The following is a 27906-nucleotide window of genomic DNA, read 5'->3' as shown; positions in this document are numbered from 1 at the left end:
ATCTTCTCGGATAGATGGGTGGCCAGACTGCCTCCCCGATGTCCTACGCCTTGCAGGTGTCCACTCTCCCATGGGCTGCAGAGTTGTCTGTTGGATTGGGACAGATCAACGCTGCCCGACTTAGACAGATTTTCTATAGGAGGCATTTAAAACCGAGATTTGATTTGCCTGGGATACAGCAAGGTCGGTGTACTTTGAAAGCAGGTCTTATTTTTTCTGTCAGCCGAGCTAACAGCTGGAGGAGCTCTTCCCTAAGATACTAGATGGTGGTGCATTTAAGGCAGACAATTCCCTGTCCAATTTCCAGTTCCACCTTATCTCTAACTTGTGATTGTATGAAAATCATCTCACACCTGAAGCATTTGTGCCCAGCTGTGGATAAAAACACCAGTGGGCTGGCACTGGTCGTGTTTGCCTGCTCCATTCCCTTGATGTCTAGCAGCTAACTGCTACTTAACAGAAAACCGGGACAAAAACTTGCAGTCCAAGCAGTAAAGGCTGACCATGTCACTGAATCAGTAGCAATACAAACTTTAGCTACGATTAAAAATAATTTAATGAGCGTTGCGCGCTCTTCCGGGGGCTTCTACCTATAGTTAGCCTACAAATTTCGCATTAGGCAATTTTAATCTTGCTGCTCCGGAAAAGTATTTTAGGAAGTTATTACATCTTGAGGATACCGATGGTGATATGGACTTTGCCAACTAACTTTAACTTACATTGGACCATGCTGTGTTGGTCATTTTAAGTGTTTGTTACATTTTTATTTGTGTACTTAAACAGGACATACACTACATGACCAAAAGTATGTGGACACCTGCTTGTCTAACATCTAATTCCAAAATCATGGGCATTAATATGGATTTGGTCCCCCCTTTGCTGCTATAACAGCCTCCACTCAGGCTTTCCACTAGGTCCTGTGTGGCTCAGTCGGTAGAGCATGGCGCTTGCAACGCCAAGCGTCGTGGGTTCGATTCCCGCTAGGGCCACCCATATGTAAAAGTAGTGACCCCAGCCGACTTGTAAGTCGCTTTGGACAAAAGCGTCTGCTAAATGGGATATATTATATATATTATATGTTGGAACATTGCACAAGAGCATTAGTGAGGTCGGGCACTGATGTTGGGCGATTAAGCCTGGCTCGCAGTCAGCATTCCAATTCATCACACAGGTGTTCGATAGGGTTGAGATCAGGGCTTTGTCAAGTTCTTCCACACCAATCTCGACAAAATTTCTGCATGGACCTCACATTGTGCATGGGGGCACTGTCATGCTGAAACAGGAAAGGGCCTTCCCCAAACTGTTGCCACAAAGTTGGAAGCACGGAATCGTCTAGAATGTTGTATGCTGTAGCATTAAGATTTCTCTTGACTGGAACTAAGGCCGAACCAAGAAAAACAGCCTCAGATGATTATTCCTCCTTTTTGCATGCTACGAGCTTCAGGATTCTTGTATGGCCTACCACTTCGCAGCTGAGCGGTTGTTGCTCATAGATGTTTCCACTTCACAATAACAGCACTTACAGTAGACCGGGGCACCTCTAGCAGAGCAGAAATATTATGAACTGACTTGTTGAAAAGGTGGCATCCTATGACGGTGCCATGTTGAATGTCACTGAGCTCTTCAGTAAGGCCATTCTATTGGCAATTTTTGTCTATGGAGATTGCATGGCAGTGTGCTGGATTTTATACACCTGTCAGCAATGGGTTGTGGCTGAAATAGCCAAATCCACTCATGTGAAGGGTGTCCACATACACTATATATACACAAAAGTATGTCCAGTTTTAAATTTGATAATTTGACAAACGTCTATGGTTGAATTTATTCTGGCGCTGTGTGACACTTGTGACAACTGTGTCTGTGAAACGATATAGGCTATGGCTTATCGGTCTTATATTGGCTATTACGATGCCCTATAAAAGCATTTCTAATGGCTTATAGAGCAAACAATGCAATTACAACAACAGAGGTTGTGATAATTGGGGAAGCCGTCCCGTGGCTTCCCCATCGATTTTAACCACACACCCACACTCTTTCTGTTAACTCCGTTGAATGTACTTTTACTTACATTGTATCCCATAAGTAATGTGACCATAAGTTTACAATCCTCTCGCTCTTCTTTTCACAGGGAGCGCATACAGAGAATGCATCGATAATGGAACGTGGGCTCTGAAGAGCAACTACTCCAGTTGTGAACCTATTTTGGAGGAGAAGGTTGGTAGGACTTATGTATGCAGATCAAGGTCTCCAATTTCTTTTCTGAGGTTTAGGCTGACTTCTTTTGGTTTTCCAACAATGTCAAGCGAAGAGGCAGTGAGTTTGAAAGTAGGCCTTGAAATACATCCACAGGTACACCTCCTCCAATTGACTCAAATTATGTCAATTAGAAGCTTCTAAAGCCATGACATAATTTTCTGGAATTTTCCATGATGTTTAAAGGCACAGTCAACTTAGACATTGAAACTATGAAAGAACACATATGGAATCATGTCATACCAAAAAAGTGTTAAACAAATCAAAATATATTCTTCAAAGTTGCCACCCTTTGCCTTGATGACAGGTTTGCAAACTCTTGGTGTTCTCTTGGCATTCTCTCAACCAGTTTCACCTGGAATGCTTTTCCAACAGTCTTGAAGGAGTTCCCACATATGCTGAGCACATCTTGGCCTCTTTTCCTTCACTCTGTGGTGAAACTCCAATCATATCATTGGGTTGAGGTCAGGTGATTATGGATGCTTGGCCATGTGATGCAGCTTTCCATCACTCTCCATCTTGGTGAAATAGCCCTTACACAGCCTGAAGGTGTGTTGGGTCATTGTCCTGTGGGACACAGTGGGACACATAACTGTCCCACTATCGCAAACCAGATGGGATGGCGTATTGCTGCAGAATGCTGTGGCAGCCATGCTGATTAAGTGTGCCTTGAATTCTAAATAAATCACACACAGTGTCACCAGCAAAGCACACCAACACCATCACACCTCCTCCTTCATGCTTCACACTGGGAACCACACATGCAGAGATCATCCATTCCCCTACTCTGCGTCTCAAAAAGACCTCATCAGACCAAAGGACAGATTTCCACCGGTCTAATGTCCATTGCTCATGTTTCTTGGCCCAAGCAAGTCTCTTCTTATTATTGGTGTCCTTTAGTAGTGGTTTCTTGAATCAGGCCTTAATTTGATCATGAAGGCCTGATTCACACAGTCTCCTCTGAACAGTTGATGTTGAGATGTGTCTCTTACTTGAACTCTGTGAAGCATTTATTTGGGCTGCAATTTCTGTAGTGCAGTCAACTCTAATGAACTTATTCTCTGCAGCAGAGGTACAGTAACTCTGGGTCTTCCTTTCCTGTGGCGGTCCTCATGAGAGCCAGTTTTGTTGCGACTCCACTTGAAGAAACGTTCAAAGTTCTTGACATTTTCCGCATTGACCGACCTTAAACCATGCCATAAAATAATGATGGACTGTCGTTTCTCTTTGCTTATTTGAGCTGTTCTTGCCATAATATGGACTTGAGCTTTTACCCAAAAGGGCTATCTTCTGTATACCACCCATACCTTGTCACAACACAACTAATTGGCTCAAACGCATTAAGAAGGAAAGAAATTCCACAATATACTTTTACGAATGCACACCTGTTATTTGAAATGCATTCCAGGTGACAACCTCATGAAGCTGGTTGAGAGAATGCCAAGAGTGTGTAAAGCTGTCATCAAGGCAAAGGGTGGCTATTTGAAGAATCTCAAATATACAATATATTTTGATTTGATTGTCACTTTTTTGGTTACTACATGATTCCATGTGTGTTATTTCTTAGTTTTGATGTCTTCACTATTATTCTACAATGTAGAAAATAGTCGAATTAAAGAACATCCCTTGGAAGTATGTCCACACTTTTGACTGGTACTGTACACTACTGTTCAAAAGTTTGGGGTCATTTAGAAATGTCCTTAATTTTGATAGAAAAGCTATTTTTTGTCCATTAAAATAACATCAAATTGATCAGAAATACAGTGTCGATATTGTTCAAGTTGTAAATGACTATTGTTGCTGGAAACGGCAGATTTTATTTTTATGGAATATCGACGGAGTACAGAGGCCCATTATCAGAAACCATCCCTCCTGTGTTCCAATTGCACATTGTGTTAGTTCATCATTGATAATTTTAAAAGGCTAATTGATCATTAGAAAATCCTTTTGCAATTATGTTAGCACAGCTGAAAACTGTTGTTCTGATTAAAGAAGCAATAAACCTGGCCTTCTTTAGACTAGTTGAGTATCTGGAGCATCAGAATTTGTGGGTTTTTTTACAGGCTCAAAATGACCAGAAACAAATAACTTACTTCCGAAACTCATCAGTCTATTCTTGTTCTGAGTAATGAAGGCTATTCCATGCGAAAAATTGCCAACAAACTGAAGATCTCGTACAACGCTGTGTACTACTCCCTTCACAGAACAGCGCAAACTGGCTCTAACCAGAATAGAAAGAGGAGTGGAAGGCCCTGGTGCAAAACTGAGCAAGAGCACAAGTACATTAGAGTGTCTAGTTTGAGAAACAGACGCCTCACAAGTCCTCAACTGGCAGCTTCATTAAATAGTACCCGGAAAACACCAGTCTCAACGTCAACAGTGAGGAGGCGACTCCGGGATGCTGGCCGCCTAGGCAGAGTTGCAAAGAAAAAGCCATATCTCAGACTGGCCAATAAAAAGAAAAGATTAAGATGGGCAAAATAACATGGACACTGGACAGAGGAAGATTGGAGAAAAGTGTTATAGACAGACAAATCTTTGTTTGAGGTGTTCGGATCACAAAGATGAACATTCGTCAGACGCAGAAAAAAATAAGATGCTGGAGGGAGGAGTGCTTGATGCCATCTGTCAAGCATGGTGGAGGTCTGGGGGTGCTTTGGTAGTATTAAAGTGTGAGATTTGTATATGGTAAAAGGGATATTGAAGAAGGATGGCTATCACTCCATTTTGCAATGCCATGCCATACCCTGTGGACTGCGCTTAACAGGACAATGGCCCAAAGCTCAGCTCCAAACTATGCAATAACTATTTAGGCAAGCAGTCAACTGGTATTCTGTCTATAAGGGAGTGTCCAGCACAGTCACCGGATCTCAACTCTATTGAGCTGTGTGCGAGCAGCTTGACCGTATGGTATGTAAGAAGTGCCCATCAAGCCAATCCAACTTGTGGAAGATGCTTCAGGAAGCATGGGGTGAAATCTCTCTCAGATCACCTCAACAAATTGACAACTAGAATGTAATTACTGCAAATTGAGGATTCTTTGAAGAAAGAAAGCAAAGTTTGAAGGACGCAATTATTATTTATAACCCCGTCAATGCCTTGACTATATTTCCTATTCTTTTTGCAACTCATTTCATGTATGTGGCTGAAGGTAGCCTAGTGGTTAGAGCGTTGGACCAGTAACCGAAAGGTTAATGGATTGAATCCCAGAGCAGACAATGTAATCTGTCGTTCTGCCTCTGAACAAGGCAGTTAACCCACTGTTCCCTGGGAGGCTGTCATTGTAAATTAGAATTCTCAACTGACTTTAGTTAAAACCAGGATAAGTAAGTGTTTTTTAAATTAAGGACATTAAGGACCTTTTTAAGTGACCCCAAAATTTTGAATGGTAGTGTATATATATAGTCTAGTAAGTTACAGCATTAAACTTTTTTATATATACTGTAGATACACCATCAGGGGAGCCTAAAGATAAATAATCCACTTGTTTAGAGACAAAAATGTCCATCAGTTTTTAATAATACAGTCAAATTTAAGGTGAGTGTGTACAGGGCAACTGGCTCTAGACTGCGCCCCCCCTCCCCTCCCCTCCCCTCCCCTCCCCTCCCCTCCCTCCTCCAATTGGTTAATGACATTAGTGCTTCTACACCTGCATTGATTGCTGTTTGGGGTTTTAGATTGGGTTTCTGTACAGCACTTTGATATATCAACTGATGTAAGACGGGCTATAAAAATACTTGAAATGCCTTTATTAGTATGGCATGCTCAATAGAAACAAAGCTTTCAAAAAACCGACGCGCTTCGGCTGAATGGCCTTCGTCAGGGAGTACAAAAAAAAGGAATACAATGTCCTCTTTTGAACAGCTTTTCCAATTAGCACTAATTGGAAGAGGGGGTGGTTACACAATTGATTGGACACACCTAGTAAGCAATACTACACACATTAAAAGGTGAAATACTGTAGCTATGTTATCATAAAAATACAACTCCAAGCTAGAAGTATCAGAACACTTAGAAAGGTAGTTCTAACCTTAAATATGACTGGGAGAAGTGTCAAGAATAAGTAAGCAATATATTCCATAGTACACTAGAACACAGCAAAACATGAACAACAACAGTCTAAACATAGCTGAGGGCAATTGAGCAAAATGTCCACTAGATGACAGCAAATGGACCCATCACGACCCTACAGGAAGGGTGAGAAATCCATATCTTCATTTAATTCAGGGTATTTAGTTTGTAAATCCAAAAACTTTCCCTTTGGATTAACTGTTTAAGACGGTCCTCTTTTCTAATAGAGGCCGACATATGATCAATACCCATATCTTGTAGGGAGGCAGGGTTGCCATGGTGTAGGGACTTGTTGTGCCTTGCCATGGGGTAGTCTTCATTGCCTACCCGTATGGCATACTTCTGTTCCGCTAAGCGGTCTTGAAGGCGTCTCTTTGTCCGTCCAATGTAGAACACCTTGCACTGTGGACATTCCAATCTATAGATGACATGAGTGGTTTTGCAGTTAATGAAATGCTTGACGTAATACTCCATTTTGGAAGCTGTGTCAACAAAATACTTCTTATGATCAATATTTTATCAGAATGTTCCACATTTCCATATTTAGTTTTATTGATATCTTTTGAAGGTGAATTGTGCATTGCAAATGCATGTCTCTGTCAACATGTATGTACAGGTAACTGCCAAAATAATGGAAACACAAGTAAATGAGGTATATAAAGTACATTGAAAGCTGGTGTTTCCATACCGGTTCCTAAATTAATTACGCAATTAACATCCCATCATGCTTTGGGTCATGTATAAAAATGCTGGGCAGGCAATTACTTTGGGCATTATTCTGGCTACCATAGCTATGCCCCCATCCACAGGGCACGAGTGGTCACTGAATGGTTTGATGAGCATAAAAACGATGTAAACCATCTGCCATGGCCGTCTTGGTCACCAGATCTCAACCCGGCGCCTGAGACAGGCGTTTTCCACCACCATCAACAAAACACAGAATTATGGAATTTCTCGTGGAAGTATGGTGTTGCAATCCCTCCAATAGAGTCTCAGACACTTGTAGAATCTATACCAAGGTGCAGTTACCTGTATAATTTTGTATTAATCATTTTTTGCCTTTCGCAATTTTGAAGCAGAACTTGTGATATTCTCTCCTCAGAGGAAATACCCAATGCACTATAAGATTGCTCTGATCATCAACTACCTAGGCCACTGTATTTCTGTGGGAGCTCTTGTCGTGGCCTTCGTTCTCTTCTTATGCTTAAGGTAAGTACAGAAATGGTACCCTTCTAAGTGAATTTGCGGTACATGTGACCTCTTACAAAACAACAAGCAACATTTATTTGAACTGCAGGATTGCCCTCCATTAACACATTCACTGTAAAATGAAGAGGTCCCTCTCAGTTGAAAACACAAGTATGTTGAGTACATCTCAAAACCTTCACTAATCATATATTTGATCCAGATTATTGATTTTTTTGTTGTTGTTGTGTGTCTTTGTATGTAAACTGTGTTTTGATGCTTGTTAATCTAAAAAAGGTCTAATATATATCATCAATCAAGTAAATTGTACTCAAGAATAACATGTTGTCGCCTATATGTTTTTGATTGGAATATTGTAACTTTAGGTATGTAAAGCATTGTTGCTGTTTTTTCAAATTTCTAATGTTCTGTATATTTCTAGGAGCATAAGATGCCTTCGAAACATAATCCACTGGAACTTGATAACAACCTTCATTTTGAGGAATGTTATGTGGTTCCTACTTCAGTTGATTGACCACAATATACATGAGAGCAATGAGGTAACATTCGTTACATATTTTTTTATTTTTACAATTCACATGAATGTTAAGCTTTTCATTGCACTAATACCTAACTCGTTTTGTTTTTATGTCTTTCTACAGCCTTGGTGTCGCCTTATAACAACGATATATAACTATTTTGTGGTGACCAATTTTTTCTGGATGTTTGTTGAAGGATGCTACCTTCACACAGCCATTGTGATGACTTATTCTACAGACAAGCTAAAAAAATGGGTCTTCTTGTTCATTGGCTGGTGTAAGTACTGTACATGTCAAACTATGACATGTGTCTGATAGGAACACACGCTAGGAACACAAGTATTTCACTACACCCGCAATAACATCTGCTGAATATGTGTATGTGACCAATAAATATTGATTTGATTTGATATCAAACATAAAACTCTTGATAGCAGCCATACACACAGCAGCATTAACACTGTCTAAATATGAAACATGAAATGGTAATAGTTATTTTCCCTATTTTGTCAATCTGTCAATCATAATGGCACCTCTATGAGCCATTATGACACTCTGGTAAAAAAATATATTTTGTTATGTTAGTGTTACGGTTTTCTTCCGTCGAAGGAGAGTCAGACCAAAATGCAGCGTGGTATCTTTGAGACATGTTTAATGACGATGAAAACGAACAATACAAAAACAACAAACGGAACGTGAACACCTATACAGCCTATCTGGTGACAACAAACACAGAGACAGAAACAATCACCCACGAAACACTCAAAGAATATGGCTGCCTAAATATGGTTCCCAATCAGAGACAACGATAAACACCTGCCTCTGATTGAGAACCACTCCAGACAGCCATAGACTTTGCTAGATACCCCCACTAAGCCACAAACCCAATACCTAACAAAAACTCCAAGACAAAACACACCACAATAAACCCATGTCACACCCTGGCCTGACCAAATAAATGCAGACAAACACAATATACTTCGACCAGGGCGTGACAGTTAGTCTTGTTCTAAAATTGATTAAATAAAAAAAATCCTCATCAATCTACACACAATACCCCATAATAACAAAGCGAAAACAGTTTTTTATAAATGTTTGGAAATTTCTTAAAAATACAAACAGAAATACCTTATTTACATAAGTATTCAGACCATTTGCTATGAGACTCGAAATTGAGCTCAGGTGCATCCGGTTTCCATTCATCATCCTTGAGCTGTTTCTACAACTTGATTTAAGTCCGCCTATGGTAAATTCAATTGATTGGACATGATTTGGAAAGGCACACACCTGTCTATATATAAGGTCCCACAGTTGAAAGTGCATGTCAGAGCAAAAACCAAGCCATGTGGTCGAAGGAATTGTCCGTAGAGTTCCGAGACAGGATTGTGTCGAAGCACATTTCGGGAGAATTGAAGGTCCCCAAGAACACAGTGGCCTCCATCATTCTTAAATGGAAGAAGTTTGAAACTGCCAATACTTTTCCTATAACTGGTCGCCCGGCCAAACTGAGCAACCGGTAGAGAACGGCCTTGGTCAGGGAGGTGACCAAGAACCTGATGGTCACTCTGACAGAGCTCCAGAGTTCCTCTGTGTAGATGGGAGAACCTTCCAGAAGGACAACAATCTGACCTTTACGGTACAGTTGCCAGACGGAGCCCACTCCTCAGTAAATGACACATGACAGCCCGCTTGAAGTTTGCCAGAAGGCACCTAAAGGACTCTCAGACCATGAAAAACAAGATTCTTTGGACTGATGAAACCAAGATATAACTATTTGGCCTGAATGCCAAGGTCACGTCTGGATGAAACCTGGCCCTATCACTATGGTGAAGCTGTCATGCCTTCTCCCACTCCTTCTCTCTGGAACTTGAGTGCGCCAGGCTGCCCTTCATTACGCACACCTGACACCATCATTATGTGCGGCAGTGCCCATTGGACTCACCTGGACTCCTTCCCTTTGTTGATTGCCTTGTCTATAACTGTCTGCTCCTCCGTTTGTTCCCTGTGTCTGCATTAATGGTGTTATGTGTTCATGTCCACACGCTGTCCTGTCCTGTCCTGTTCCATGTTGGTTGCCAATAAATGTTCACTCCCTGGACCTGCTTCTCGTCTCTACCAGCGTCAATCCTTACAGAACCATGGTACCACAAAGCGCAAACCAGATGGGATGGCATATCGCTGCATTTTTTGTAAACCTGCCCCTTAACCCCTGAGTTATTATCTGAAAGTTGTTGATCTATGGAGTGATCTACACTAGTTTGTGTAGTGTTTTTATTAATTCACTCCACATCACAAAGTGTGAATGCTACAGTACATGCTTGAGTAGACAAACTTAGACAATGTAGCTAAATATTAGCAAAACAACCCTTCATTCCCCACAAAGCATTTTGTGAGATTAACAGAAGTGTCTAATTTCAAGAAAAGAGAAAATACTATTGGAGTGCGGGGAAGTCCGAGGTGGTTGTACATCAGTTCAGGCCTGCAATTGAGCGAGAGCTTAATGGGACAGGCAGCAGATGCCCCCAGTCATCACCACATAATTATCCACACTCACCTAGAGTGATGTTAGTGAAAGCACATTGCATGTTAGAAACTCCCACAGTGAAGAGGCTCCTGAAACTGCACTGGAGCATGCTTCAGCTCAGCTCAGCTCACTGCTGAGCCATTTTGACGTTTTCTTTATATAACATGTAATGTAGGACTATGTATGCAATGGCATGAAACATAGATCTGGATGGATCTGTATATAGGTCACATTTATGTGAGTCCTTTGAACATATTGTACGCTAGGGTGTAGGATATAGTACAGTATAGTAACACACCCAGTATAGTTATTGGGGTATAGGGTATAGTACAGTATAGTAACACACCCAGTGTAGTTATTGGGGTATAGGATATAGTACAGTATAGTAGCACACCCAGTATAGGTATTAGAGTATAGGATATAGTACAGTATAGTAACACACCCAGTATAGTTATTAGAGTATAGGGTACAGTATAGTAACACACCCAGTATAGTTATTAGGGTATAGGATATAGTACAGTATAGTAACACACCCAGTATAGTTACTAGAGTATAGGGTACAGTATAGTAACACACCCAGTATAGTTATTAGGGTATAGGGTACAGTATAGTAACACACCCAGTATAGTTACTAGAGTATAGGGTACAGTATAGTAACACACCCAGTATAGTTATTAGGGTATAGGGTACAGTATAGTAACACACCCAGTATAGTTATTATGGTATAGGCTATAGTATAGTAACACACCCAGTATAGTTATTAGGGTATAGGATATAGTACCGTATAGTAACACACCCAGTATAGTTATTAGAAATCTCATCTTGGCCTCAAAATGGAATTAAACAAAGGTTGTTCACTCACACTTGTTAATTCAGGTGTGTAGTGGAGGGGATGTGGAATTGTTACAGTCCATTGGTTTCACAAGTGGGAGGTACATAGATTTCAGCAGTGGGATGTATTGGTGTCAGCAGTGGGATGTATTGATGTCAGCCGTGGCATGTATTGGTGTCAGCAGTGGGATGTATTGCAGTGGAATGTATTGGTGTCAGCCGTGGGATGACTGAAGGAATTGGTTTTGTACCTTCAAGAAGATGTCTTTATTGTGTATAAGTAAATAACCTTTCACAGTCAGTTGGTGCTATCTACACAATGTATAACATCTTCCAAATATTGAGTTTACCCTCAGAATAACCTTAATTCGTTGGGGCATGGACTCTGCAAGTTGTCGAAAGTGTTCAACAGGGATGTTGGACCATGTTGATTCCAAAGTTTCCAGAGTTGTGTCAAGTTGGCTGGATGTTGTTTGATGCACACAGGAAATGTTACAGTCCATTGTAGTTCTTGAAATAAACTGATGTGCCTGGCACCTACAATAAAGATTTCATGTCTTGGGATGTATGAATGGCACACATACACAATCCATGCATTGTCTCAAGGCTTCAAAATCCTTCTTTAACCTGTCTCCTCCCATTCATCTACACTGATTGAATATATTTAACAAGTGACATCAATAAGGGATATATTTCACCTGGATTCACCTGGTCAGTCTATGTCAAGGAATGAGCAGATGTTCTTAATGTTTTATACACTCAGTGTCTATCTGTTACAAATTAATATTGTAGCCTGATGTTTTGGTTTTAGGGATGTCCTTGAGTACACCCTTCGGTAATTTACTCAGTCCATCACAGTTTCCACTGATGATCAAGTGGTTTTCAAGCGCAGGTCTCACCTTTGAAGTGGAATCCTATTTACAACATTGAAGTATGATCTCTCATTTCAGACATTACAGTGACTAGATTGGTTCTTATCTTGAGCATCATCATTTCTTATAAGTATGTCTGGCAAATGTGGGTAACCTTAACATAGACTATCTTAATTTTTGTTGATTATAACAACTCGTTGTCTAGGTCAGTTGGTGAAAAGATCAAATTGTCATGCGTTTCATGTAGTCTTTTGGACCATAGTATTCTTTTGTTGAGATTCATTTTGAAGTGAATTTGAAACTGATTACTGCCATCCTCTTAATAATCATTAAATCAAGTAAACAAAAAGCAAATGAAATATTTTCTCCTTCACAGAGATGAATTGCTTTGGTGGATTTTGGTCTTTGTACTAACAAATATTAAAAAATGTTGTTTTGAGTAGTCAGGGTGGTTAGTTTAAGTTAAATACTAATTGGGTCATGGAGTTTCTCTTCAAGGAGATAATTAACACATAATAACATTTTTAAACACCTTGATTTAAGTAGATCCACTCCATCCAGTTATAAAAGTTATCAATGTCATCAGTGCCCAGCTTCTTCAGGTCCTTTAATGATCACTTATTAAGAAATGTAGAAAGTAGAACAGATTTCACTTTATCTGTCCAACACTGGGGACCAGCAAGATAAGAAGTCCTTAAGCCAGATCAAAGTAGATCTGGAAGGATCCAACTGGCCTCAATGGATCCCTTTATTTCATCTCTGTAATAGCTTCTAAATGCAGCAGTCTGATTCTAATTAGCCTAGTTTACACTGCACAGCTCAGGGCTAACAGCCTCTTTATCCCTGGGCTAAGATACATTGCTCTGGAGCAGGGTTAGCACCGACTTTCACAATATTGGCAAATATGTCAATTCATTTTTCTATTTCTTTCAGGCATTCCATGTCCTATTATTGTTGCTTGGGCCATTGGGAAGCTTTATAATGAAAATGAACAGTAAGTGCACAATTTCAATTTAAACAACAACAATGAAATCTCAAGCATTCATGAATTGTGTGTGTTGTAGGTATTTTGTTGTATCTGACTAACCATTTTAAAAGCTGACAGTCCATCAAAGGTGAAGGTTAATGACCTTTGATAGAGTGCAAAGAAACCTACACCGTTGTAGAATCTTAATTTGAGCCTGTTTGCTACAGCAGAAAAATGATCCTTTAGCAACAAGAAATGTTGATTATTATGTGGATTATAATTAATGGACATTTCAGTACAGATTGATACAATTTTCATAAGGGAAAATCAAGTCTGACATTTCAAAGTGGAAATGAAAACTACACTTTTTAAAACTACACGTTTAAAATGTCCTGCATTGCAGAAAATTTCTGCTGCAACAGGGTGATCAGATTAAGATCCTACACCTGTACATATATGCCATTTGTACATTTGTTAATCACAGATAAACCTTGAAATATGTCTTATACCCTTTTCAGTACAGTATAGGACTTGAATTCTTTTAGTATTGTGGAGCCACTACCAGTACGGATTCAAGGTGAATCAGCAATTTACTGTATTGTAGGTGTCAAAGGGGCATTCACTGTAACATTTACAAGAGGATAATTTATGTCATCTAAAGAGGTTATGAAAAGGCAATTGAAAGCTCAGTTTATTTGAAAATGCAATTGCTGTCCTTTTAAATAGAATAAAGTCAGACTTCAGTTCAATAGTTAAAGGTCATTTTGTATATGTTTTGACCGTGATGTTTATGCCACTATTATCAAGGCACTTCTTGGCTACCCAAAAGAGTACATTTCATCTCCAATTTAATTTCAATTATAGCAATTTCTAACTTGGAAACTCTGGAAAGTCTTGATAATGCACCAAAATTGTTTAGGTAATAATGGAATATAGATTCATACAAATGATGTTTTTCAATATGCAAACACTTCAAAAAGCCATTATTTTAATGTGTGTCAACAGATGCTGGTTTGGGAAAGAACCTGGAAAGTATATTGACTACATTTATCAAGGGCCGGTCATCCTTGTGCTTTTGGTAGGTAACAAGACCATTGTCTCTCACTGTTTTATTTCTTAGTTGCCCTAATGCAACCGCAACAAATTTCACTTCCTTTAGTTATTTGTTAATTACTAAAACATCATGTTCTACATAATGAACTCTTAATGAAAGTTTTCCATCTCTGTTCTCTGCTAGATAAACTTCGTTTTCCTCTTCAACATAGTAAGAATCCTTATGACCAAGTTGAGAGCTTCTACCACATCAGAAACTATACAGTACAGGTGAGTCACTACTCCTGTGGGGTTGTTATTTGAAATATCGCATGCCATATTAAGATTACTTGACCTCCATTTAATATTCACTCGGGGGTGGGGGGCTCCCGAGTGGCGCAGCGGTCTAAGTCACTGCTTCTCAGTTTGATTCCAGGCTTTGAGTCCCATAGGGCGGCGCACAAGTTTGATTCCAGTTAGAGTCCCATAGGGCGGCGCAATTGGCCTAGAATTTGTTCTTAACTGACTTGTCTAGTTAAATAAACGTTAAATAACGTCTTTCCAAGAACGTTATCATCTGGTTTTCTAACATGTTGTTATTCCCTCTGATGCTGGTGCCTTGAAGACAGTCTGGGGGGAAAAAGAAGAAAGAAAACCACCTGACCTAAAACAATGCCTTTACACTATAGGATTCACTAAGAGTTACACTAATTCATAGATAATAAGGGAACGTCCGCTCACTGTTTGGTTGCTCCATACGCAAACGTTTTAATGAAGGTGACATGATAACATTTCAAACAACATGGTCTTCGTTCTCGGTCTGGTACATTGTATCGTGATGTGAGACTGCCAACCCACAGTTATTGCAGTCATTACAACCTCCCCTCAACATTCACAGTTGATGGAGCAATTAATGGGGCATTTGTTTAACAAATCCCTCCTACTCAACGAAGTGATAATAAGGTCAGCTGCTTTATACGGGGTGAATCACTTCAATCTGTACTCGACTTGCACGCATCATTGCATAACATTCCTGTGAAGATATGGCCCCCCACACACACACACACCATTTTCCATGACGATCGTTTCTGTTTGAAATAGAACCCCTCTTTTTCTTCACTCATGATCTGCTGATGTTGCGCAGTGAGTATAGCCTTGTGTATCTTATTCCTGGAACAACTTTCATCGTCCTCCATTCACATTGAAGCTTTTATTCATAGTGGATTATTTGAACACTCAGAAGAGGACATCTCAATTCCCAGCAAAGCCTGCAGACTTCTGTCCTGTAGAAATAGGCCTCTGTCACTCCAATGCTGATATTGCTGACATTGGGTTCCCTACTCAAAGTCAAACAGTGGATTTATGTCATACAATAGGTGCTATTTGATGTGTAAACAGAGCCATCAGCTACTTCACTGCTAAGGTAGATGACCTAAAATCCCATCGTAATTCGAGGAAATGAGGAATGAAAGACTGTGTCCCAGAGAGATTTTCCATTTTCAACCTGATACTCCTCTTATATTGTCAGATTTTTTGTTTTGGCCACAAAACCCTAAGCAATAAACCCCTTTCTATCATCAACCTGCTGGAGTCAAGCCCCGTTTTAAGAAATCTGCATTTTTATTTTATTTATCACGTTTTCACTCTGAAACAAATACATATTGCTAGCACTCCTTGAGTGGCAATCTGATTATGTGGACTCACTATAAAATATCTGACCAATAGGTGATATTTTCCAATATTGTACATCTCCCTCCTAGTTGATCTGATAGAAGGAGCCTAGTGAGGAAGTAGTCTTATAGGATGGGGTTCTAACTTTACTAGCTATGAATGTGTATCTAAGATATTCATTGTTTGGGGTCATTTATCAACATCCTTTGTGAGAAATGGTAAGTAGCAAACAATCTCCAAAAATACGATTTAGGTCTTGGAGTGCTTTTTTGTATTGACATATACTACTGGTCCAAGTCTTAGAACATCTACTCATCCAAGGGTTTTTCTTTATGTTTACTATTTTCTACATTGTAGAATAATAGTGAAGACATCAAAACTATGAAAACACACATATGGAATCATGTAGTAACCAAAAAGCCACCCTTTGCGTTGATGACAGCTTTGCACACTCTTGGCATTCTCTCAACCAGCTTCACCTGGAATGCTTTTCCAACAGTCTTGAAGGAGTTCCCACATATGCTGAGCACTTGTTGCCTGCTTTTCCTTCACTCTGCGATCCGACTCATTCTAAACCTCCTCAGTTTGGTTGAGGTCGGGAATTTTGGAGTCCAGGTCATCTAATGCGGCACTCCATCTCTCTCCTTCTTGGTAAAAAACTCCTTACACAGCCTGGAGGTGTGTTGGGTCATTGTCCTGTTGAAAAACAAATGATAGTACCACTAAGCCCAAACCAGTGGCAAAATGCTGTGGTAGCCATGCTGTTTAACATTTTGCGTGTAGGGGGCAGTATTTTAGTTTTTGGCTAAAAAACATACCCATTTGAAACTGCCTATTTCTCAGCCCCAGAAACTAGAATATGCATATAATTGTCATATTAGGGTAGCAAACACTATAAAGTTTCCAAAACTGTAAAAATATTGTCTTTGAGTATAACAGAACTGATGTTGCAGGCGAAAACACAAGGAAAATCCAATCAGGAAGTGCCTCTTATTTTGAAACCTCTCTGTTCCTATGCATGCCTATCCTCCATTTAATGGGATATCAACCAGATTCCTTTTTCTATGGCTTCCCTAACTAAGGTGTCAACAGTCTTTAGACATAGTTTCAGGCTTTTATTTTGAAAAATTAGCATGAAAGATCACATTGTGTAAGTGGATAGGTGGGGTCTCTTAGAGTGAGTTTTGCGCTACAGAGTAAAGCGGCCATTGTTTCTCCCAGTGTTATGGAAAAACCTACACACCCGGTTGATATTTTATCGAATATATATTTTAAAAACAGGATTGATTATAAAAACGTTTGACATGTTTCTGTGGACATTATGGATATTATTTGAAATTTTAGTCTGCGTTGTGGTGACCGCTCTTTCCTGTGTATTTCTGAACATAACGTGACAAACAAACTGAGGTATTTTGGGCATAAAAATAATCTTTATGGAACAAAAGGAACATTTGTTGTGTACCTGGGAGTCTCGTGAGTGAAAACATCCGAAGAGCATCAAAGGTAAACTATTAATTTGATTGCTTTTCTGATTTTCATGACCTAGCTACTTAATGCTTAGTGTACATAATGTTTTGTTCTGCTATCGATAAACTAACACAAATGTCACGCCCTGGTCTATATGTATTATGTTTATCTTCATTTATTGGGTCAGGCCAGGGTGTGACATGGGTTTATTTGTGGTGTGTTTCGTCTTGGGGTTGTGTGGGGTGTATAGCATAGTCATTGGCTGCCTGAGGCGGTTCTCAATCAGAGTCAGGTGATTATCGTTGTCTCTGATTGGGAACCATATTTAGGTAGCCATATTCTTTGTGTGTTTCGTGGGTGATTGTCCTTAGTGTCCTTGTTCCTGTCTCTATGTTAGTTTACACTAGTATAGGCTGTTTCGGTTTTCGTTACGTTCTTTTTGTTTTGTAGTATTTGTATTGATTCGTGTTTTACGTTTTTCATTAAACATGGATCGCAATCTACACGCTGCATTTTGGTCCGACTCTCCTTCGTTAACCAGGTGCACAGGAAACCGTTACACAGAATCACCCACCGCAAACGGACCAAGCAAGGAAGCGTGTTAACAGGCAGGAGCAGCTAGAAAGGAGGAATGGACATGGGAAGACGTTTTGGATGGCAAAGGTTGTTACACTTGGGAGGAGATAGTGCGCCTCGCCTCTCCTGGCTGGAAGAGATCGCCTCCCATGGGAACAGGTGGAGGCACTTAGGAGAGCAGAGGCAGCCGGAGATAGGAGCCGGCGATATGAGGGAACACGGTTGGCAAGGAAGCCCGAGAGTCAGCCCCCAAAATTTCTTTGGGGAGGCTCACAGGGAGTAGGGCTACGCTGTCATCCAGCTCAGGTAGGAGACCTGTGCAAACTCCCTGTGCTTACCGGGGGCTAGAGAGAGTGATTCTTCCGCCTCAACCAGACTCTTCCAGATCTGCCAGTGCCGGGCAGGCACCGTGTTATGCAGTGGTGCGCACGGTGTGGAGCTGCCCCCCAGTGCGGAGCTGCATAGCCCGGTGCGGTATATTCCAGCTCCTGCCGTATTGGCCAGGCTCAGAGTGGGATTCTCGAGCCAGGTAAGTTGGGCAGGCTCGGTGCTCAAGAGCTCCAGTGGGTGCGCCTGCACGGTCCGCCAGTCTACCCAGTACCACCTCCACACCCCAGGGGTTCAGCCAGACCTCCGGTACAGAAAACCATTTACAACAAATGTGGTTGGATTGCTTTCGGGGTGTCCAAAGTCATAATTTCAAAATCTGAGAAGACAGGCGGATTAGCAAAAGGCTAAGCTGTGTTTTGCAATATTGCACTTGTGATTTCATGAATATGAATATTTTTGAGTAATATTATTTGACAGTGGCGCTATGCTATTCAGTGGTTGCTGGCGAAAATGATTCCGCTAATGGGATGGGTAGCGTCAAGAAGTTAAGTGTGCCTTGAATTCTAAGTAAATCACAGACAGTGTCACCAGCAAAGCACCCCCACACCATAACACCTCCTCTTCCATGCTTTACGGTGGGAAATACACATGCAGAGATCATCTTTTCACCCACGTCTCACACAGACACGGCGGTTGGAACCAAAAATCTCCAAACAGGGCAAGACCCAGATGCAGACATGGGAGGCAGATGGTTCGCGTCTCTGATATTTATTATAATCCAAGGTGCAGTCAAGAGAATGGTCGTGGACAGGCAAAATATTATAAACAAGGTCAAAGTCCAGGAGGTACAGAGTGGTAGGCAGGCACGAGGTCAGGGCAGGCAGTATGGTCAGACCAGTGGGTTCAGAGTCAAGGCAGGCAAGGGTCAAAACCAGGAGGACTAGCAAAAGAGGGATAAGAAAAAGCAGGCGCACAGAAAAACACGCTGTTGACTTGACAAGACGAACTGGCAACAGACAAACACGGAACACTGGAATAAATATCCAAGGACTAATGGGCAAAAACGGGTGACACCTGGAGGTGGGTGGAGACAATCACAAAGACAGGTGAAACGGATTAGGGCGTGACAGACTCCAGACCAAAGGACAAATTTCCACCGGACGAATGTCCATTGTTCATGTTTCTTGGCCCAAATAAGTATCTGCTTATTATTGGCGTCCTTTAGTAGTGGTTTCTTGGAGAAATTCACCCATGAAGGCCTGATTCACACAGTCTCCTCTGAACAGTTGATGTTGATGTGTCTGTTACTTGAACTCTGTGAAGCATTAATTTGGGCTGCAACTTCTGAGGCTGGTAACTCTAATGCACTTGTCCTCTGCAGCAGAAGTAACTCTGGGTCTTCCATTCCTGTGGCGATCCTCATGAGAGCCAGTGTCATCATAGTGCTTGATGGTTTTTGCAACTTCACTTGAAGAAACTTCCAAAGTTCTTGAAATGTTCTGTATTGACTGACCTTCATGTCTTAAAGTGATGATGGACTGTTGTTTCTCTTTGCTTATTTGAGCTGTTCTTGACAGAATATGGACTTGGTCTTTTACCAAATTGTGCTATCTTCTGTATACCCCCCTACCTTGTCACAAAACAACTGATTGGCTCAAATGCATTAAGAAGGAAAGAAATTCCACAAATTACCTTTTAAGAAGGCACACCTGTTAATTGAAATGCATTCCAGGTGACTACCTCATGAAGCTGGTTGAGTGAATGCCAAGAGTGTGTAAAGCTGTCATCAATGCAAAGGGTGGCTATCTGAAGAATCTCAAATATAAAATATATTTGTTTAACACTTTTTTTCATTACTATGTGATTCCGTATGTGTTATTCCATAGTTTTGATGCCTTCACTATTATTCTACAATGTAGAAAATAGTAAAAAATAAAGAAACACCCTTGAATGAGTAGGTGTTCCAAAACGTTTGACCTGTAGTGTACGTACATTGAAACATTTACACATCTTCCCTTTAGAAGCAAACACTTTCACCAATTACCTTTGTAACTAAATTGGAATACTGCTGTTTTTCTGTTATTTCCTTCACAGAAAAGCAGTAAAAGCGACATTAGTGCTACTGCCTCTGCTGGGGATCACCTACATGCTGTTTTTTGTGAATCCCGGAGAGGACGACATCTCGCAAATAGTTTTTATTTATTTCAATTCATTTCTACAATCATTTCAGGTAAGATCATGGAGTCTTTTTTTTCTTTACCAAGTTGCTCCTTCCTAAGAACACACAACTCTTGAACCTTTAAAATCTTTATCATTTTCTTTAGCTTTAATATGCTGTTCATTTGAGGTTTTATAGCCTGTGGAAGAAGGACCCTTTGTACTAATGTAAGACTTTGCAAACCTGTCCCTCGTTGCGTTACTATCAAGTGTTCTGAGCTGTCAGGAGAATGTATGTGGGTGTGAGTTTGTCCACATTGAGTATTCTCAGTGTAAACTTGGGTGGGTGGGGAGCAGGTACTGTATGTGTTAATGGTGCTCAGTGAAGGTGTGTAGAAAATAGGGGTAAATTTTAGACTATTCTTAAAAGGCTGTTCCATCATGCATCAGTACATCTATTATTGCTATGTTGAAATGTGAAATACAGACTGCCCTGAATGTGAAGTGCAGTGCATAATTGTTCTTATACGTTTGTGAATCATCGATTCAATTGCTTTTTTTCCCATATCTATACAAGTTACTCATTGGGGCAGAAAATATGTTGTAAACACCAGTTTACTGACTGTACACTGTAACGTTACTGCATGATTGTAGTGGGTTTACTAACACGTTAGTTCCATATGCTATGTTGACTTTACATTAGCTAATACGTTGACAACTACTTTAGACTGTGTGTAGCAGTTATGGTATGGTTTTCTTGGAAAGCATTTTTTGCGTAATGTGTTGTGTGTTGAAGTCCACAAGCGAAGGGAAAAGGTGAGAGGAGAGAGCATAGATGCGAGAAGGAATAGAATGTGGCTGCTATGAAAGTGAACTGTGTTTACGGGTGATCAGGGATGTATTCATTCCGCCGATTCTGTTGAAAAACTTTTCTTAAAGCGCAAGCAAAAGGATCAAAATGGGGATAAACATATTGGAATTTGTCCAATTGAAACTCTCATTTGCAACTGTTGGGCTAATGATTACACCCTACAGTATATCATCTGTCACCTTAAATTGTTCTCTCAACCTGTGTGCACCTACTGTACATTGTAAACGTTCATTCATAGGCTAGGTTGTAGCAACCTCATGATGGGTATAAGGAAAATTAGAGTACTATTATTATGTAGTAGCCTAAACCTATCACTGTTACATTGAACTGGAAAAATGGATATGAATGACAGTCATCCAATATGCTTTCATAGAAATAAGGCCATGCTCATGAAAAAAGAAAAAAACGTCACTGACCGTCACTGGTAAACACCCACTTTGCAGTTAATGGCATTTTTATTACATGAATCACACTTTGACTCTGAAAAGAATGCCTATTGCTAGCCCACCTTGAGTGGCAATCTGATTATTTGGACTCACTATAAAATATCTGAACAATAAGTGATTATTGTCCAATATTGTACATCCCTATTTGAGTGACTTCACCCATATTTGAGTGAATTGATTATTGTACATCCTTATTTGACTGAATTAATAAAGATCTATGAAAACAGATTTTACATATGAAGTTACATTCTGTACATTCTAACGTTGTTCTGTCTTGTTTTCCAGGGGTTCTTTGTGTCAGTATTCTACTGCTTTCTTAATGGCGAGGTTAGTCAACAATGGTCTTTTCACTCGTGGGCTTCGCTGTGTGGTGGACCGTTATGAGAGGCAGTGGACAGAAAGTCCTTGAGACCCTACTTTTACCATCATTATCCTGCAGGCTATTTTCATTTACAAACTTTAATGAAGATGCGCTCTATTTTTCTAGACCTCTTTCCTCCTTACTTTAGTGGTCAATCATTGCTGAAATTAATTCAAGTACCATAAAAAGGGTTGTGAAAAATGTGGCTCCCTCCTGCTTCTGCTGTTCTCAACTGCATCTGTGAAGCTTTCATTGATATATACACATGAAATGAAAGACACTGATTGAAGTCTACTGTGGATACTTTAGAAGCTATGTAAAGATTGTTTGTTGACCGAGTGGCGTAGCGGTCTAATGTGACTGCATCGCAGTGCTAGATGCACCACTACTGTCACAGAGGGCCGTGTTCAGAAGCCCCATAAGGCGGCGCACAATTGACCCAGCGTCGTCCGAGTTAGGGGAGGGTTTGGCCTGGGTAGGCCGTAAATAAGAATTTGTTCTTTAACTGACTTACCTAGTTAAATAAAGGTTAAATAAAATATGTCAATTCAAGTTCAAGAGATTTCCTGTGCCCTAGATTTTGTGTCCTACCAGATAGACTGGCTGCCCACCACTAATACAGTATTTCATTGTCATCGTCCAGGTGCGCTCAGCAGCCAGGAAAAGATGGCATCGTTGGCAGGACAACCATGCCCTGAGAGTGCGCGTGGCACGTGCCATGTCCCTCCCCACCTCACCCACCAGGATCAGCTTCCATAGTATAAAACAGACCACAGCCGTTTGACCAAATCCAAAGGTCACCTTTGGAAATGTCATTTTTTTCTAGGGAAGAGACTTGTCTTGAAGCACATCTCCATAAATGTTGTCTATTTCCTTTATTTCTTACCCCAGCTGCATAAGGACAGATACAGAGGGCTTTGAGGAAGAGCCCATTAGGATTTCCGAATTACAGTAATGTAACACAACCTCCTTGGACGTGTGGCAAAGATGTAAATTCAGAACAGATGGGCAATGCCGCCTCTCCAAATTAACTTTGTGAAGTGATTGCAGAGTCAGAGTCTTACTGGCAATGCATTAATAGCTGTTTTCATACTGTATTACACCAGGTTGGATTTTAATAGGTCAGGAATGTCGACCTGTCAAGGACCAATCCTGACGAGGCAAAAAAAAAAGCTGCGTTAATGTCAAAAGAGACCCTAATCACTCTCAGTACTCTATTATACATGTAGCAGCATTTATTTCCATAACCTTTCATTGTTTCATGTCTATGAGAGGGCAGGGATAAGCAGGAATGTGCAATAAACAGAGCAGACACGGGATAAAAATGCTTTCTGTGTCTGTTGCAGACTGAGCTTGAGATGCAATGAGAGCGATCAAATGATACTGTTAATCACCAACGTACAGACTCCAAGTGATATCGTTTGGTTTGTCATCAGCACCACTTTTTTTGCGTTGTCAAATTGTCACCCTAAGAGCTATTCTATTGTATAAATGTTTTCAGGCTCATTTATTTTAAGATTGTTCCCTGCCAATCATTCTCAAATGCCTTTGAGCAGCACAACATCAATGATCTGTTTTTCTCTCTTCTGTATAAAAAACCCTAAGGCAGCTCTTATTTGGATGAATAATCATAAATCAAAGCTATCTTTCACTGGGTTTGAGTTCAGATTATATCCATTATCTTATTATGTAAATAATGGAGATGGGACTGTGATTCTGAGACTTTTACATAACACTTATTTAAACACTGAACAAACCCTGACTTCAGTCCACGCAATGCCACAGCTGTCCCAAGTCAATAGGAGTAATTTAAAGGTACAGTACATTGTGCATACATTAAATCATTTTCACATAGTTATTTCCTCTCTTTCAAATCCCAATGTGCCGTACTTAATCAGTGTCAGTACTAAACTGTTGGGTCGAGGAGCCAGAGAGAGATAGAGCCTGATTAGTGAGATCTTCATTTGGCTTCCTTAATGCTTTGCTCTGCTCAGGTCAACATGCCAAGCTCTGCTCTGGTGACTGACCGACAGGCTGACCTGCATGGGTGTTATCCTCATCTCCCTCCAGGCCTCCCCTGCAGTATAATTCACTTTCCAGACACATAGGCATGCCTTTTTATTCAGGAAAATAGAACAGTAGAACCCATGCACCCAGGGAATTAAGTTCTTAAAATGTAGAATTGTAGAAATTATGCAATTAGATGGGTATTGAGTACAAGCTCACTGATCTGGGGTATTTGTTTAATGCATTGTATAAATCTATTTAGGTTTATAAGCAACCATATACCTCACAGTTGAGTTACTTTGAGAGTATTTAGCTCTCCCAAGTTGTGCAGCGGTCTAAGGCACTGCATCGCAGTGCTTGAAGCATCACCACAGACATGGGTTTGGTCCCAGGCTGTGTCACAGCTGGCCGTGAGTCAGAGGAAACATCACCCAGCTGGCGACCAATGTCAGCTTGCAGGCACCCACTAACCCGGACGATACTGGGCCAATTGAGGCGGCACACAATTGCCTAGTGTTGTCCGGGTTAGTGTAATGTTTGGCTGGCAGGGATTTCCTTGTCCCATCGTGCTCTAGCGACTCCTTGTGGCAGGCCGGGTGCCTGCAAGCTGACATGGTTGTCAGCTGGATGATGTTTCCTCCGACTCATTGGTGCAGCTGGCTTCCGGGTTAAGCAAACAGTGTGTCGAGAAGCAGTCTGGATTGACAGGGTCATGTTTCGGAGGATGCATGGCTCTCAACCTTCGTCTTTCCTGAGTCCGTAGGCGAGTTGCAGCGATTGGACAAGACTGTAACCACTAAGAAGGGGTAAAAGTACAAAAAATATATACTTTGGGAGTATATAGTAAGCAAGATGCTCAAATTAAAATATATAACATCTGTTGAGAGTCCCTGTTTTTAAATATAACGTAGGTACGGCTCAGTGACAGTCAGAATTAATTATTGCTTTACACATTTTCCTGGCATTGAAATTGGACTAGACCCACATTTATGTTGTAGAATAGCCAATTATAATTTATCAAATTGCTTGTAATGAAAGATTTACTTCTGGAAGGTCAGTTATTTTTCTCTTCACCATTCAACAATTACTGTGAAAATAATGTGGTACCATAGAATAAATTATGAACCTGTCATGTCCATTAGAGTTTGCACCCCTTGATTGCTTGATGTATAATTTTCTGAAAGAGTTGGCTTTGTACCAGTTTCCTGTGTTATATTTTCATAAATGTGACTCACTCCATATGCGCAATTCCTCTCTTAAATACCACCAACTTTTCAAGCAAACAGTTTTCCCGCAAACAGTCCCAAGATCTAAATAAATTGCCAATAAACTACCGTATGTGAAAAACTGTAAATATTTTAGCTCTTTTCTTGTCCTAAAACACTAAACCCTGTTGGTTGAACATCATTTTGTTATTTATGTTTGGGAGGTGCCTCCAAGTTGAATGTTTATATTGCAGCTGTTTTAATCATATCTAGGGGTTCTAGTTGAGAAGGTCTAAAAAATAAGATAAAATCTTCAAAGAGTGCGATAAAACATGTATAACAAAAGTGTTAAGCTGTACTGTACATAAACTATTGTAAAGTTTGTTGTATATTGTAATTAATACAGTATTTGTACACATTTTATGAAGTAAATATGTTTTTTTTCTCTTTTACTGTTAGTGACCGTAGTAATTCATTAAGAAAATTCAGAGCATTCAGGTTACATGAATACCTACAACCATCCAAAGCAATCATAGAAAGGTATGAATATGTTATTTTACTTGTTTGTATCACCATCTCTCATTTCACAGTTTAAATTGTACTTTCCATGATGTGTTTAGTCTATTGAAGCCAACACAATTCTGGACATACAGCACTCCCATGAATGTTAATTAAAGGTAAGCAGAGTTTTAAATTCACCAATGGAAATCCAACTAAAACTTGAGATTGAAACTTGAAACTTTATTTTTATTTTTCATGATTAATTCAGTCAAAATGTAATATTCACCAAAGATGTGAAATGCGTTTACTTGTTGTCAGTGCACTTTTTCCAAACTTTTCCATACTTTGTAAAGCTTCACCATTCTCTTATGTCGGTTTGAATTAATGACGTATCAATGTACATAAATGCATTTTGGCTTTTTGTTGAAATACCAATGTTGCCTTATAGAAAAACATTGTGTAAAGAGCAAAAACTATGTTTCTACATTCATTGTTGTACTGATATGTGTGATTGATATGCATTTATACAAGTACATGTGGTAAAATCTTCAGATTTGAAATAAATATTCTCTCTGGTTTGTAAGGCTGCCACCAACAATCTTGTCCAGCATTTCCAGACTTAGTCAGACTCATTCAATAATCAGTATTCACTGAGGAGACAATGAGAAGGATTGCATTTTGTGCATTGTATTCATTCTATTTCATATACCAGTGCTCAATTTGGATTAGAATCTCTTTGACCCAATAAGGGCTTAATAACGACATAACATCTCTAACCACAGACTGCCATTAAAACTATTGAATATAATAAATATTTGAATGATGAAGGATGCTGGCTACACTGACTCCATGGCATGATAACCTTACATGCAGATGTTAGACTCATTGGAGTATCTGAAGATGGCCTAAGGAAGAGTGCCAGGTTAAATAATAGACTGTATATGTGGATTGGGTTTCCTACTATTCTTACTGTAGTTGGATGGAATGAGGTGTAGCAGCACTCTCACTGTACTCGCTGTGAGTTATATAGCCCTAACAATTAGCTGCATCTCTGATTCAAACAAATAAAGGCTTATTGTGACAATTAATGCTCCTGCTGCTTGACAGACGATTAAAAGGTGTTTTGTGGATCTGCGGTGCCTCTCGGGCTACAGCTGCATATCCTCCTGGGTCCTCCTGCAACTTGTAATATGTCCCTCAAGTTCCCTGCGACTATTTTCAGTCGCATTTCACCAATCATTAACTTGGCTAATAATAAATGATGTCATAACTGCATGGTGAGTAAAAGTTTTCACATACTGTATGTTATGATTCCCGGTTTTGACCACTGCCTGACTCTGGACTACTTTCCCGCCTGCCTGATCATCCTGCCTGCCTGCCCTGACCTTGAATCTGCCTTCCCTTCGGTACCTATTGGACTCTGAAATGGTTTTGACCTTTTACCTGTACACGACCATTCTCTTGTCTACCCCTTTTTGGATTAATAAAAATTGTAAGACTCCAACCATCTGCCTCCTGTGTCTGCATCTGGGTCTGGCCTCATGCCTTGATAGTCACTTTCGCTTAAAGTGGAGCGAAGGGGCATCAACAACGCATCTCCATCAAACTTAACCAATCATTTTGGCTACTATTATGAGTTGTGCAGATAGAAAAAGTTGCCCTAAATATCTACATGACTGAAGCTTATCTGAGGATGCTTAGGACCTTCAATCAGCTCAATGTCTTCTGGAGCAACATTTTAGATGAATATGAATGTAGCCTCCTAACATTGGTTATGCAAAAAATATATATATATACAGTTGAAGTTGGAAGTTTTACATACACTTAGGTTTGAGTCATTAAAATGTGTTTTTCATCCACTCCACAGATTTCTTGTTAACAATATAGTTTTGGCAAGTTCGTTAGGACATCTACTTTGTGCATGACACAAGTCATTTTTCCAACAATTGTTTACAGACAGATTATTTAATTTATTATTCACTGTATCACAATTCCAAAGGGTCTGAAGTTACACTAAGTTGACAGTGCTTTAAAACCGTT

The 27906-nt window shown here is 40.1% G+C and overlaps 1 protein-coding gene across 1 annotated transcript in view; it reads left to right on the top strand.

Moving 5' to 3' along the window:
- Nucleotides 1-27357, top strand: part of LOC135558854 (corticotropin-releasing factor receptor 2-like) — an 88497-nt gene extending 61140 nt beyond the window's left edge. The window contains exons 3-12 of the mRNA XM_064993028.1: nucleotides 2129-2214; nucleotides 7427-7533; nucleotides 7952-8069; nucleotides 8172-8325; nucleotides 13209-13269; nucleotides 14248-14320; nucleotides 14480-14565; nucleotides 20413-20548; nucleotides 22078-22119; nucleotides 22797-27357. Coding sequence (XP_064849100.1) covers nucleotides 2129-2214; nucleotides 7427-7533; nucleotides 7952-8069; nucleotides 8172-8325; nucleotides 13209-13269; nucleotides 14248-14320; nucleotides 14480-14565; nucleotides 20413-20548; nucleotides 22078-22119; nucleotides 22797-22937 — 1004 coding nt within the window. The 3' untranslated portion in view covers nucleotides 22938-27357. The remainder of the gene's footprint in view (nucleotides 1-2128; nucleotides 2215-7426; nucleotides 7534-7951; nucleotides 8070-8171; nucleotides 8326-13208; nucleotides 13270-14247; nucleotides 14321-14479; nucleotides 14566-20412; nucleotides 20549-22077; nucleotides 22120-22796) is intronic.
- The last annotated feature ends 549 nt before the right edge of the window (nucleotides 27358-27906 follow it).

This window comes from Oncorhynchus masou, chromosome 17, assembly GCF_036934945.1.
Source record: "Oncorhynchus masou masou isolate Uvic2021 chromosome 17, UVic_Omas_1.1, whole genome shotgun sequence".
In the NCBI taxonomy this organism is placed as follows: Eukaryota; Metazoa; Chordata; class Actinopteri; order Salmoniformes; family Salmonidae; genus Oncorhynchus; species Oncorhynchus masou.
The sequence above is the reverse complement of the archived record's forward strand: the minus strand, read 5'-3'. Positions and strand labels throughout refer to the sequence as shown.